This window comes from Choloepus didactylus, chromosome 15, assembly GCF_015220235.1.
Source record: "Choloepus didactylus isolate mChoDid1 chromosome 15, mChoDid1.pri, whole genome shotgun sequence".
NCBI lineage: Eukaryota > Metazoa > Chordata > Mammalia > Pilosa > Megalonychidae > Choloepus > Choloepus didactylus.
Window position 1 is genome coordinate 14,595,449 of NC_051321.1, and position 15,576 is coordinate 14,611,024.

The following is a 15,576-nucleotide window of genomic DNA, read 5'->3' on the forward strand; positions in this document are numbered from 1 at the left end:
GCTACCCTTTCCAACTGCCTGCTGGAAGCTGCTGAAAAATGTCGTGAGGGGCCCCGGCGCTTTACGGCTGCCTCTTCCAGAAGAGAGCCGGGGAGCGCCCAGCGCCGTCAGCCTAGTCTTCTAAGATAGTCGGCCCAGCGGGCAGTGAGGGACCCAGGGTGCTGCTGCCCTCCCCGCCGCGCCCGTTTCCGTCACCGGCGATGTGAGTTCGAGGAGGCTGCGGTACCCCTGGCCCGGGGTTGAGACGGGCCGCAGGTGTCTGTGAGGCGGGCGGGTGCCGGGGGCCAGCAGGATGGAGGAGAGCATGGAAGAGGAGGAGGGGGGCAGCTACGAGGCGATGATGGACGATCAGAACCACAACAACTGGGAGGCCGCCGTGGACGGCTTCCGGCAGCCTCCGCCACCCCCGCCGCCCCCCTCGTCGATTCCAGCCTCTGTCCGAGAGCCTCCGGGGGGGCAGCTACTGACGGTGCCCGTGGTCTCCGTGGACAGGAAGGGCCCCAAGGAGGGGCTGTCGATGGGACTGTCGCCACCGCCGGAGGCCAATGGGGTGATCATGATGTTGAAGAGCTGCGACGCGGCCGCTGCCGTGGCCAAGGCGGTCCCCACCCCCACCCCCAGCTCCACCATCAACATCAACACCTCCACCTCCAAGTTCTGTGAGTCCAGCTTTTCCCTAGCAGTCTTGGCTTTTCTCCTCCCCACTCGGACGCCGAATCCACACCTCCCGGAGCAGCCCCGCTTCCTTTGTTTCAGGCCTGGGGCTCTCCTCCCCTTCCCGTTCCCCCTCTCCCCGATGGGTGTTTGCGGCCCGCGCCGGAGCGGCCCTGGCTTCTTGTATTACCTGGCCTAGAGAAGCAGCCTGGTAACGCACACAGCCCTAAGTTCTTCTGCAAACGCGATTTTTATCTCAACTGGCTGCCTCTCAGCCTTAGGAAACTCTTCTCTGTCCACCCCTCTTTAAAGTTTCTCTCAAAGGTGAGGGGGGAAATAAGGCTGCGTGAGTTTTGTTAAAGAGGACTTCAGTCTTTTGCTGCAGCCAGAGATCTAGAAAAGAAATCTGGCAACTTGAGTTCTTGTGCTTTTAGCCAGTTTGCGTTAAACAGGTCAGGGATTGGAAAGTTGACCTATATCTACACCTCGTTCTTTCCTTGCTCCAGTGTATACCTTCTACATCCAGATAGGGAAATGTAGGAGTTGTTTCTTGTGTAGTACCAATGCGATGGTAGCTGAGACATCCGTTTTGAAAGTAATAATGTATAAAATCACTTTTCAGATCTGCTCTCATAAGAATGTCCTTCACCATGTGTCCAAACCCAAGATTCTGTTGAATATTGAACTTTGTTATGATAGTGATCTCTCTTAATGCTCAATTGCAGGCAGAAAGATTTAAGACCAAAATCTCTTTTGTAATTTGAAACTGGCCCCAACCAGAATGTGTTTCCACACTAGGAAAATAAATGTGTTTTGCTTTGAGTGATTTGGGTGTGTGTTTGTGTGTGTGACAGTCACAGCCAGGTTTTTCTCTCCTGTTATTAACTGCAAGTTTGTTTTGAATGGCATCTGGTAAAGCAACTGGAGATTTTATTTCTAGTTACTAATTTTATCCAGCTTTACCAGTAATTGTCCAATTAGCTGTGGAGAGAAAATATTGGCCTTGCTTCAGATATGGAGTCCTAGCCTTACACAATTTTGTGTGTGAGAACAACACATAATCTTTATTTATTTGCCTTCAAGATGCTGTTGTAGTTAAAGACATTCATATATGGTTATGGTGGGTAAGATTTGTATGAGTTTTTCCCTTACTTGTGCATGAGAATAGCGTTTATATTGTATAATTTCTGTGTTGAAGTCTATGTTGTGAAGCCAGACCTTGTACAGAGCAACACAGTGACTTACCTAAATGCTGAAGGAAGCTTGCTTTAGTGCTTAAAGTAAATTTGAGGAGTTCACAAACAGCATAAAGCTAAGGGCAGAAATTGATGAAATCAGAACAAAAAGATTTGCCAAAGGAAGAGACTGTTCTTTGAAAAACGCTAATAAGCTAGTCAGACCTCTCATAGAATCACTATAGGCTAATTTGAAAGCCTTGATAAAATGTATAAATTCTTAGAAAAATGAAACTGTGAAAATGGTACAAGAAGAAATAGATAACTTGAACTGACTAACAAATATTTATTAAACTGAAATTGTAAGGACCTCCTCTTTCAAAAACCCTGGACCCATAAAGTCTTTTAAGTGAGTTCCATCGAGCTTTTAAATAATGCTATTCCTTATTACAAGTTGTTCTGGGAAATAGAAAAAAAAAAAGGAAGAAAGATGTCAAACTCATATTATGAAGTTAGTGAAATCTTGATTCTAAAAGTAGATAATGTAAGAGAAGATTGTAGGCCTATTTCTCTTATTAGCATAGATATGAAAATCTCACATAACATATTAGCTTATCAAATGCAACAGTGTGTTAAAGAATCATGTTCCATAGTTTGTCCTAGGAATGTAAGCATGGTTCAACATCTTTTAACCTGTCAATGTAATTTATCTCATTAGATTAAAGAACAAAAATCATAATTCTCATTTGATGCCATAAAAATCATTGAATAAGATTCTCTCTATTTATGATAAAAACTCTTAGCAAACGAGGGGTACGAGATAGGTAGATAAAACCTACAGTTATTTATAATGACACTTAATAATCATATTTAATTTTAGATGCATTCACTTTTAAATCGAGAGCAAGATAAAGATGCCCCATCGTTACTACTGTGTAACATGGTAAAAAGGCCCTGACCAATACTACTAAAGAGGGGATATACAAGGTATAAGAATCGGAAGGGAAGAGATAAACTCATTATTTGCAAATAATATGATCACCTACTTAGAAGAACAATTAGAATCAAGAGGGAAACTGTTAGAACTAATAAGAATGTAGCAAGATTGCTGGATTTCAGATCAATATTCAAACATTAATAGCATTTACTATAGTAGCAATAATCAACTAGTAAAGCTAATCAAAAGTTACCTATTCTATCGTATATGATAGTGGCAATAAAACTATAAAATATCTAGGAATTAACTGAAGAATACACAAGACTTTTAAGGAGAAAATGTTAGTAAGGAACTAGAAGAGAATCTAAGTAAATGGACTAACTTACAATGCTCTCGGATAGGATTATTTATTATTATAAAGATGTCAGTTTTCTCCATTTTAATCTATTAATTCAGTGTAATACAATAAAAATTCTACTTGGTTTGTTTGACAAATTCAATAACCTAAATCTAAAATTTATGGCAGGATAAAGTTTGTGAATAGCGAAGTCAATCTTAAAAATTTGTTTTGGGAGTCTTGTCTTATCAGAAGTTAAACTAATATTTCAAGGCTGTAGAAATTAAAACTGGTACAAGTACAAGGACAGAAAAATAATTAGTGGAACACATGAGAATGTAGACACTGACCTCATATATATTTGGGAACATAAAGGTGGCACTGTAAATCACTGGACAAAGGAGTCATATGAGGGATATTGACTCACTATATGGAGAAAAAAAATAAACCTAACACTATAAACAGGATGGACTCTGAATAGATTAAAGATTTTTATGTGATAGGAAAACTATAAAGTTAATAGAAGACAGTACAGAAGAAGGTCTTTCCCTAGGGATAGGGAAGGACTTCTTAAAAGCTTTAAAAACTTCTCAGGCAAAAATGACTTTGATTACATAAAAATTAAGGATTTTCATTCAACAAAAGACAGATGAAAGGAGGTGAGGATATTTGCAGTGCCTGAAGCTGACAAAGGATTAATGGCCAGACTATACAAAGGACTACACATCAACAAGAAGAGAGCAGCAACCCGTGTAGAAACAGGCAGAGGATATTAATAAGTAGTTTACAGAATTGGAAATCCTAACAGGCATAGGGGAGATTTTTGAGAACGTTAATAACACAGAGAAATGCAAATTAAAAACAGTAATGGAGTGTCTTTTTTCACTTATTAGAGGGCAAAAATTAGAAGCTGGATAATGCTAAGTGTTGGTGGGGACATGGAGATATAGGAAAACGTGATTTCTTGCTGGTGGAGGTAACAGTGTAGTAGATGTGTGGCATGGTGAGATGCTCAAGGTTTGTAGATCAGATAGTGAAAGATAGCTGAGGTGTCAATATAGCCCTGAGCTATGATGGTAAAGATGTACTTCTGGACTGTAATGTGAAAACAGCTTCTCCTGGGCTCTGTTTTTGGAATAGAGGGAAAAAAAATTATGACCTTGATGGATGTATACTAGGTGCCAGGAATGGTGTTGATTTGTCCTAGTAAAGAGACAGTATCTGGAACAGCAGCTGCAATTGGAGCCACCACTTGATTTGATTCACTATAATCCGCAGTCATTCTCTAAGATCTGCCTCTTCTGCACTGACCAAATAAGCTGTTGAAATTAAGATGTCCTAAGAAGCCAGCATCCCTGTATGTTACAAGTCTTTGAAGGTGGTACAGTTCTCTGTAGTCCCACAGGGATTTGCTGTTGCTTTCGGTTTATTATTTTGGTAGGAAGGGAAAGTTCTAGGGATCTAACTTAGCCATTTCTATGCTGATAGCCCTTACTCCATAGATCAGAGAGCCATTAACTGTGCATTCAAGAACTGGGGAAATTACGGGGTGGGTCCATGGATCTGTTTTGCCAATTGTGAGATGAATTGAGGCCTAAACAAGATGTATCATTTGTCCTCCATAAGCTCCTGATCTGACTGATTTACCACAGTGGCATTGTGGTCCCTAAGGGTTAGTAATTCCTGGGTGGAGTAATCCCTGAGAAGTACGAGTGATTACATTTCCCAAATGCACTGTCCCCCTAATAAACAGCTGTATGTTACTTGGGCAAAGGCCAGGAGGAAGACTTTATGATCTTGGAGCCTTTTTATAGGGCCCTTCCTCAGTGGAACCCATCCTCTCCTTTATTCCAAGGGCGCCTTTATTTGATATACCTAGAGTTTCTTTTTTGTTTGTTTTGTTTGTTTGTTTGTTTGTTTCCTTCCCATTATAGAGATCAAGAATACCTTAGTATACTGCCTATCTATTTTTCCTAAGGACACCATGGTTAGCCACTACCAGAGATCGTTGATGATGAACCCATTCTGATAACCATTCTGGTTCTGTTTCCTATTCTGATAACCATGTTCACTTTATATCTGGGGATGAAGTGTTTCCATGTGTTCTTTGTCACTGGTAATCCGTTATCCCACCAAAGTAAGGGAGCCACCACCACCCTGCCACCCTTTAAAGTAGTGTTTCTTTCACTTAGCATAATGGTTTTAAAAAATTTACTGTAATTTTTTTAAATTAGAAAAGTTGTAGAGTTACAGAAAACTCTTGTTAAGAATACAACATTCCCATATACCCCCCCATTTTTGACACTTTGCGTTAATGTGGTATGTTTGTTACAGTTGATGAAAGAATATTAAAATATTACTGTTAACTATAGTCTCTAATTTACATTAGGTATATTTTTCCACATATACCACTCTTAACGCCTCGTAATAGTGGCGTACATTTGTTGTAATTCATTAAAGAACATTCTTATATTTGTACTATTAACCACAGTCCATCATCCACAACAAGTTTCACTGTGTTTCACAGTCCCATATATTGTCTTCTAACTTTACTTCTTGTAACGTATACAACCCAAAACTTCCTCTTTCAACCACATTCACAAGCATAATTCAGCACTGTTAATTGCTCTACAATAACATGCTACCATTACCACTATCTGTTTCCAAACATTTACAGTCAATCTAAACTGAAATTCTTCACAAATTAAACATCAGCTTTCCATTCTCTACCCCCCGTTCTATCATCAGGTTACCTGCATTCTAGATTCTAACCCTATGTGTTTGCTTATTATAATTAGTTCATATCAGTGAGATCATACAGTATTTGTCCTTTTGTGTCTGGCTTATTTCACTCAATGTAATATCCTCAGGTTTCATCCATGTTGTTGGATGTATCAGGACTTCATTCCTTCTTGTAGCTGAATAATATTCCATCATATGTATATGCCATTATTTTGTCTATCCACTCATTGGTAGATGGACACTTGGGTTGCTTCCATGTTTTGGAAGTGTTGTGAATAATGCCACTATGAACATCAGTGTGCAAAGGTCTGTTTGAGTCCCTGCTTTCAGTTCTTCTGGGTATATATCTAATAGTGGGATTGCCAGATCATATGGCAGTTCTATCCTTAGCTTCCTGAGGAACTGCCAAACTGTCTTCCACAGTGGCTGCACCATTCTGCATTCCTTCCAGTAGTGAATGAGTGTTCTAATTTATCCACATTATCTCCAACACTTGTAGTTTTTTGTTTTTTTAATAGTGGCCATTCTGGTAGGTATGAAATGATATCTCATTGTGGTTTTGATTTGCATTTCCCTAATACCAAGTGATGTTAAACCAAGTGATGTTAAACATCTTTTTATGTGCTATTTAGCAATCTGTATTTCCTCTTTGGAAAAAGGTCTATTAAAGCCATTTTTTTTAAAATTTTTTTTCATTTTTATTGAGATTGTTCAGATACCAGACAATTATCCAAAGATCCAAAGTGTACAATCACTTGCCCCTGGGTACCCTCATAGAGCTGTGCATCCATCACCACACTTAATTTTTGTTCAATTTTTAGAAACTTCATTACTCCAGACAAGAAATAAAGTGAAAGATGAAAAAAGAAAAAAAGAAAAGGAAACTCTAATCCTCCCCTATTCCTAACCAACCCCCCTCAATTGTTGACTCGTAGTATTGGTATAGTACATTTGTTACTGTTTATGAAAAAATGCTGAAATACTACTAACTGTAGTATATAGTTTGCAATAGGTATATATTTTTTCCCTATATGCCACTCGATTATTAACTTCTAATTCTATTGTCATACATTTATTCTGGTTCATGGAAGCGATTTCTAGTATTTGTACAGTTGATCATGGACATTGCCCACCATAGGATTCAGTTTTATACATTCCCATTTTTTGACCTCCAGCTTTCCTTCTGGTGACATATATGACTCTGAGCTTCCCCTTTCCACCTCATTCACACACCATTCAGTGCTGTTAGTTATTCTCACATCTTGCAACCGACACCCCTGTTCATTTCCAAACATTTAAGTTCATCCTAATTGAACATTCTGCTCATGCTAAGCAACCGCTCCCCATTCTTAAGCCTCGTCCTATATCTTGGTACCTTATATTTCATGTCTATGAATTTACATATTATAATTAGTTCCTATCAGTGAGACCCTGCAATAATTGTCCGTATGTGTCTGGCTTATCTCACTCAGTATATTGCCCTCGAGGTTATGTCATCAACCCATTTTTTTTTTTTTAATATGATTTTGTTCACTCACCATACATTCCATCCCAAGTAAATAATCAGTGGTTCTCTGCATGGTCATACATTTATGTGTTCACCACCTTCACGACTATCTATATAAGGGCATCTACATTTCTTCCACAAGGCAGGAGAGAGAGTCAAAGAAGGTAGAGAGGCAAAAGAAAGAGGAAAACAAAATGACAGCTAGGAAGCAGCAAAAGGAAAAATAACCTTAAATCAAAGTAGAATAAAGAATCAGACAATACCACCAATGTCAAGTGTCTAACATGCCTCCCCTATCCCCCCCTCTTATCTGCATTTACCTTGGTATGTCACCTTTGTTACATTAAAGGAAGCATGCTACAATGATTCTATTAGTTACAGTCTCTAGTTTATGCTGATTGCATCCCTCCCCCAATGCCTCCCCATTTTTAACACCTTGCAAGGTTGACATTTGCTTGTTCTCCCTCATAAAAGAACATATTTGTACATTTTATCACAATTGTTGAATACTCTAGATTTCACCAAGTTATACAGTCCCAGTCTTTATCTTTCCTCCTTTCTTGTGGTGTCTCACATGTTCCCCACCTTCCTCTCTCAACCGTATTCATAGTTATCTTTGTTTAGTGTACTTACATTGTTGTGCTAACATCTCCCAAAATTGTGTTCCAGACCATGCACTCCTGTCTTCTATCACTCTCTAGTGCTCCCTTTAGTATTTCCCGTAGGGCAGGTGTCTTGTTCACAAACTCTCATTGTTTGTCAGAAAATATTTTGAGCTCTCTCTCATATTTGAAGGACAGCTTCACTGGATATAGGATTCTTGGTTGGTGGTTTTTCTCTTTCAGTATCTTAAATATATCACACCACTTCCTTCTTGCCTCCATGGTTTCTGCTGAGAGATCCGCACATAGTCTTTTCCAATTTGGATGCCTTTTATTTCTTTGTCTTGCCGGATTGCCCTGGCTAGCACTTCCAGCACAATGTTGAATAACGGTGGTGACAGCGGGCATCGTTGTCTTGTTCCTAATCTTAGAGGGAAGGCTTTCAGTCTCTCACCATTGAGTACTATGCTGGGTTTTTCATATATGCTCTTTATCGTATTGAGGAAGTTTCCTTCAATTCCTACCTTTTGAAGTGTTTTTATCAAAAAGGGATGTTGGATTTTGTCAAATGCTTTTTCAGCGTCTATTGAGATGATCATTTGATTTTTCCCTTTCGAATTTTCAATGTGTTGTAATACATTGATTGATTTTCTTATGTTCAACCATCCTTGCATGCCTGGAATGAACCCCACTTGGTCATGGTGTATGATTTTTTTAATGTGTCTTTGGATTTGATTTGCAAGTATTTTGTTGAGGATTTTTGCATCTATATTCATTGGGGAGATTGGCCGGTAGTTTTCCTTTTTTGTAGCATCTTTGCCTGGTTTTGGTATTAGATTGATGTTAGCTTCATAAAATGAGTTAGGTAGTGTTCCATTTTCTTCAATGTTTTGAAAGAGTTTACGTAAGATTGGTGTCGGTTCTTTCTGGAAAGTTTGGTAGAATTCCCCTGTGAAGCCATCTGGCCCTGGGCATTTATTTGTGGGAAGATTTTTGATGACTGATTGGATCTCTTTGCTTGTGATGGGTTGATTGAGGTCTTCTATTTCTTCTCTGGTCAGTCTAGGTTGTTCCTATGTTTCCAGGAAATTGTCCATTTCCTCTACATTATCCAGTTTGTTGCCATACAGTTGTTCATAGTATCCTCTTATAATTTTTTTTAATTTCTTCAGGATCTACAGTTATGGCACCTTTTTCATTCATTATTTTGTTTATATGGGTCTTCTCTCTTTTTGATTTTGTCAGTCTAGCTAGGGGCTTGTCAATCTTGTTGATCGTCTCAAAGAACCAACTTTTGGTGATATTTATCCTCTCTATTGTTTTTTTGTTCTCTATGTCATTTATTTCTGCTTTAATCCTTGTTATTTCTTTTCTTCTACTTGGTTTAGGATTGGTTTGCTGTTCATTTTCTAGCTTCTTCAGTTGATCCATCAGTTCTTTGATTTTGGCTCTTTCTTCCTTTTTAATATATGCGTTTAGTGCTATAAATTTCCCCCTCATCACTGCTTTTGCTGCATCCCATAGGTTTTGGTATGTTGTGTTCTCATTTTCATTCGTCTCTATATATTTAGCAATTTCTCTTGCCATTTCTTCTTTAACCCACTGATTGTTTAGGAGTATGCTGTTTAACCTCCAGGTATTTGTGAATTTTCTGTCTCTGATGGTTATTGACTTCTAATTGTATTCCATTGTGATCAGAGAATGTGCTTTGAATAATTTCAATCTTTTTAAATTTATTGAGGCTTGTTTTATGTCCCAGCATATGATCTATTCTGGAGAAAGTTCCGTGAGCACTAGAAAAGTATGTGTATCCTGGTGATTTGGGATGTAATGTTCTGTATATGTCTGTTAAATCTAATTCATTTATCAGATTGTTTAGGTTTTCAATTTCCTTATTGGTCTTCTGTCTGGTTGATCTATCTATAGGAAAGAGTGATGTGTTGAAGTCTCCGACAATTATTGTGGAAACATCAATTGCTTCCTTTAGTTTTGCCAGTGTTTCTCTCATGTATTTTGTGGCACCTTGATTGGGTGCATAGACATTTACGATTGTTATTTCTTCTTGCTGAATTGCCCCTTTTATTAGTATGTAGTGGCCTTCTTTGTCTCTCAAAACATCCCTGCATTTGAAGTCTATTTTATCTGAGATTAATATTGCTACACCTGCTTTCTTTTGGCTGTAGCTTGCATGAAATATTTTTTTCCATCCTTTCACTTTCAGTTTCTTTGTGTCCCTGTGTCTAAGATGAGTCTCTTGTATGCAACATATTGATGGTTCATTTTTTTTGATGCATTCTGCGAATCTATATCTTTTAATTGGGGAGTTTAATCCATTTACATTCAACGTTATAATCGTGAAGGCATTTCTTGAATCAGCCATCTTATCCTTTGGTTTATGTTTGTCATATTTTTCCCCTCTATCTATTAATATCCTGTATTGCACCCATACCGAATCTCTTTAGTACTGAACCTTTCTCCACGTCTCTCTGTCGTTTCTTTGTTTCTCTGTCTGTAGGGCTCCCTTTAGTATCTCCAGTAGGGCAGGTCTCTTGTTAGCAAATTCTCTCAGCATTTGTTTGTCTGTGAAAAATTTAAGCTCTCCCTCAAATTTGAAGGAGAGTTTTGCTGGATAAAGTATTCTTGGTTGGAAATTTTTCTCACTCAGAATTTTAAATATATCGTGCCACTGCCTTCTCGCCTCCATGGTGGCTGCTGAGTAGTCACTACTTAGTCTTATGCTGTTTCCTTTGTATGTGGTGAATTGCTTTTCTCTTGCTGCTTTCAGAACTTGCTCCTTCTTTTCCGTGTTTGACAGTGTGATCAGAATGTGTCTCGGAGTGGGTTTATTTGGATATATTGTATTTGGAGTTCGCTGAGCATTTATGATATGTGTATTTATGTTGTTTAGAAGATTTGGGAAGTTTTCCCAACAATTTCTTTGAATACTCTTCCTAGACCTTTACCCTTTTCGTCCCCTTCTGGAACACCAGTGAGTCTTATATTTGGACGTTTTATATTATCTATCATATCCCTGAGGTCTGTTTCGATTTTTTCATTCCCCCCCCCCCATTCTTTCTTTTATGCTTTCATTTTCCATTCTGTCATCTTCCAGGTCACAGATTCGTTGTTCAACTTCCTCTAGTCTTGTACTATGAGTGTCCAGAATCTTTTTAGTTTGGTCAACAGTTTCTTTAATTTCCATAAGATCATCTGTTTTTTTATTTAGTCTTGCAATGTCTTCTTTGTGCTCTTGTAGGGTCTTCTTGATATCCTTTGTATCCTGTACTATGGTGTCGTTGTTCATCTTTAGTTCTTTGAGTAGCTGCTCTAGGTGCTGTGTCTCTTCTGATCTTTTGATTTGGGTGCTTGGGCTTGGGTTATCCATATCGTCTGGTTTTTTCATATGCTTTATAATTTTCTGTTGTTTTTGGCCTCTTGGCATTTGCTGAACTTGATAGGGTTCTTTTAGGATTTGTAGACCAATTGAAGTCCTTATCTCTAATTTATCAGATCTACAGCTTCGTGGAGTACACTTTCTCTAACTAACCAGCAGGTGGCGTCCACAAGCCACCTGTTCTTCACAAGCCAGTTCTCCCCTGCTTTGCCTTTGTGGTGAGTGGGGGAGTGAGTCTTGTGGGGTCCAATTGGTGTACCAAGCTTGCGTGTGTAGTTGGTGTTGCCTGCCCTGTATATGGGGCGTGTTTCTGGGCAGTCAGGGAGGGGGGGTGGCTCTAACAATCAAATCTCCCTGGTGATCCTGGAGTTTTAAAGCTGCTGCAATAGTCTAATCCTTCAGTTCAGTTCTGCCACAGTTTGTCTCTGCCACTGACCCACAAGTCCTTGGTATTGGCGTATGGCTCCTGAGACTTTCAAGTCGTTCCCTCTTCCAGGCCATGCACCCCCTGGTCCTCTGTTGAGGGATGACTGTGCTATGTCACAGGTGAGTGTCGTCCCCCCAGGGCGGTTCTGTGCTGCTGGGCTGTGTAGGGAGGCTCCCAGTCTGCTGAAATGATGGCTGAATGGGGCTTTGTTAATTCACACTGCTCCACCTTCCCAACTCTGGGACAGTCACCTGAGGTTGCATGGAAGGCTAATGTCCACGCCCAGTTTTGTGGTGTGTGCCTGTTATTTGAAGCACTTCTGTCACACTGGGTTGTCTGGGGCAGCTCTGGGCTATGGGGCTGGCGACGGGCAGGAGTGTTTCCTGTCCACCAGGATGATGGCTGTGAGCAGACACCCCCCTTTACTTGGGAAGTTGTGGTGTTTAGTGAATTTTCTCAGCCACTGGATTATTGCCTTTTGTTTCAGAGCTCTCTTAGTTCTGCTTTTGTCTTGACCTACCAAAATTGCAAGTCTTTGAAGCTTTCTGTATTGGGCTTCTTAGAGTAATTGTTTTAGAGAAAGAAAAAAGGATTAAAAAAAAAAAACAACAAAAAAAACCAAAAAGGGCCCTCCTCACAGATCTAATGGGTTATTGAAATGCTAAGAGACAAAGCAATTAGGGCCATTAAGGAAAGGTCCACAGGGCAGAGAGATCATCTTTTCTTTGGGATTTGCATGCGAGCCTCAGGGCCTGAGCTCTGCCCTTCCCCTTTCTATGTTCACCAGAACTCCAAAAATCCTCCGCTTTTATTTTGGAGTTTTCCGTGCTGTTTTTTTCTATGTCTGTCTCCTCTCTGCTGGGCTGGCTGCTCTCAGATTCACTGGTGTCTGATCTCAGTCTATCTATGGTTGGAGTTTGGATCCGTAGAATGAGTTTCCGGTAAGGGCTGCCACTGCAGTTCTCCCTTCTCCTTCCCGGAGCTGTCAGCCCCTCCTCCCACGCGACTGAGCCTGGCAGGGAGGGGAGCGGGTCCCCTGGCCACAAAAACTTATAGATTTCGCTGATCTCAGCAGTTCCACATTTTCATGAGTGTTGTAGGAAGTATGCCCAAAGTCAGATTGCTCTGCGGTGTCCAGTCCACGCAGTTCCTGGCTTTCTACCTACTTCCCTGGAGGAGTAATTAAAATATACAGCTCACCAGTCCGCCATCTTGCCCCGCCTCCCGCACATAGTCTTATTAAGCTTCCTTTGTATGGAATGGATCACTTTTCTCTTGCTGCTTTCAGGATTTTCTCTTTGTCTTTGACATTTGATAATCTGATTATTAAGTGTCTTGGCGTAGGCCTATTCATATCTCTTCTGTTTGGAGTACGCTGCGCTTCTTGGATCTGTAATTTTATGTCTTTCATAAGAGATGGGAAATTTTTATTAATTATTTCCTCTATTATTGCTTCTTCCCCTTTTCCCTTCTCTTCTCCTTCTGGGACACCAGTGATACATACATTATTGTACTTTGTTTCATCCTTAAGTTCCTGGAGACGTTGCTCATATTTTTTCATTCTTTTCTCCATCTGCTCCTTTGTGTGTAGGCTTTCAGGTGTTTTGTTCTCCAGTTCCTGAGTGTTTTCTTCTGCCTCTTGAGATCTGCTGTTGTGTTTCCATTGTGTCTTTCATCTCTTGTGTTGTGCCTTTCATTTCCATAGATTCTACTAGTTGTTTTTTTGAACTTTCAATTTCTGCCTTATATATGCCCAGTGTTTCCTTTACAGCCTCTATCTCTTTTGCAATATCTTCTCTAAACTTTTTGAATTGATTTAACATTAGTTGTTTACATTTCTGTATCTCAGTTGAAGTGTAAGTTTGTTCCTTTGACTGGGCCATAACTTCATTTTTCTAAGTGTAGGTTGTAGTTTTCTGCTGTCTAGTCATCTGGTTTCTTTGGTTACCCCAGTCAGGTTTTCCCAGACCAGAACCGTCTCAGATCTTGGAAAGAGGCAATAGTATCCTATTTCCCTGAGGGTGTCTTAGAAGATTGATACAACCTGTGAGGTCTCAAGTCACTGTGCTTTTCTGCCCAGCAGGTAGCACCTGTCAGCATATAGCTCCAGACTGGTGTAAAGAGGTGTGGCCCATGGCTGTTTTCCCCGAGCTCTGGGGTGTGGTTCTGAATGGAAAGCGGGTGGTAGAGCTTGGCACCGCCTTCTTCCTTTTAGGGAAGATACACCCCCTAGGGGGAGGTCATTAGCATTTGAGTAGTCTCTCTGACTCTGCTGTCTCCACACTTGTCTGGGTCAGAGTGCTAGGAACTGAAAATGGCTGAGGCTTTCTCCACTGAGCTGAAGAAGGGACAGAAAGCCCTCCTTCATGGCTGGTCTGCAGCCCCCCTAAGTTTCACCCGTCAGCCAGAGATAGCACCAGGTCCTCGGGCTTTCCCTCCCTCCCAGAGAGGTCCTCTGGCTCTCCAAGGTCAGTCATCACCAGAAGCCTGTGTCTGCTTGTTGGGGACTTGTAGCTTGTATTGAGCAGTTCATGTTTGTTAATTAAAACCCCAGTTTGAGTTCAGCTGAGCAATATTTGCTTGCTGGGAGAGTGCTGCTCTCTACCACCGTGAGACTTTGCAGTTTGGGCTGTGTGGGATGGGGCTCCCAGCTTGGGTCTGCAGTTTTTACTTAGAGATTTTATGCTGCGATCTTGGGCATTCCTCCCAAGTCAGGTCGGTGTAGATGAGTGGATGGTCACGTTTGTCCCCCCGCAGTTATTCCAGATTATTTACTAGTTGTTCCTGGTTGTTTATTAGTTGTTCCAGGGGGACTAACTAGCTTCTACTCCTCTCTGTGCTGCCATTTTCTTCCTCTCTATATAATTCTTTTTAATTTGCTGTTAGATTAGATTTGCAAGTATTTCGTTCAGGATTTTTGCATCTGTATTCATAAGAGAAATTGGTCTGTAATTTTTTTGTAGTATGTTTTGATATCTTTGGTATTAGGGTGATGTTGACTCATAGAATGAGTTTGGTAGGGTTCCTACCTTTTCAATATTTTTGGAAGAGTTTGAGCAGGATTGGTATTAATTCTTCTTGGAATGATTGGTAGAATTTACCTGTGAAGCCACCTGGTCCTGGGCTTTTCTTGTTGGGAGGTTTCTGTTGACTGATTCAGTCTTTACTTTTAATTGGTATGTTGAAGTCTTCTATTTCTTCTCAAGTCAATCTAGGTTGTTCTTGTGTTCTTATGAATTTTTCCTTTTCATCTGAGTTGTCTAATTTGTTGGCATACTATTGTTCATAGTATCCTCTTACAATCCTTTTTATTTCTATGAGATCAGTAGTCATATCCCCCTCTCATTTCTGGTTTTATTTATTTGCATCTTCTTTTTTTTCTTTGTCAGTATAGCTAAGGGTTTATCAATTTTATTGATCTTCTCAAAGAACCAACTTTTGGTTTTGTTAATTTTCTGTTGTTTTTTTCTTCTCAGTTTCACTTACTTCTGCTTTAATATTTGTTATTTCTTTCCTCCTGCTTGCTTTGGGGTGACTTTGCTGTTCTTTCTCTAGTTCCTCCAGGTGTGCAGTTAGGACTTTGATTTTGGTTCGTTCTTCTTTTTTAAGGTAGGTGTTCAGGGTTATAAATTTCCCTCTTAGCGATGTCTTTGTAGCATCCAATAAATTTTGACATGTTGTGTTCTCATTTTCATTCATCTTGAGATACTTACTGATTTCTTCCCTTGTAATTTTTTCTTTGACCCACTGATTGTTTAAAAGTTTGTTGTTTAACTTTCATCTGTTTGTGAATTTTCCAGT

The 15,576-nt window shown here is 40.0% G+C and overlaps 1 protein-coding gene across 1 annotated transcript in view; it reads left to right on the forward strand.

Annotated features, from left to right (window-relative positions):
- The first annotated feature begins 13 nt into the window (after positions 1 to 13).
- Positions 14 to 15,576, forward strand: part of CACUL1 (CDK2 associated cullin domain 1) — a 119,927-nt gene continuing 104,364 nt past the window's right edge. Inside the window, exon 1 of the mRNA XM_037804337.1 lies at positions 14 to 659. Coding sequence (XP_037660265.1) covers positions 293 to 659 — 367 coding nt within the window. The 5' untranslated portion in view covers positions 14 to 292. The remainder of the gene's footprint in view (positions 660 to 15,576) is intronic.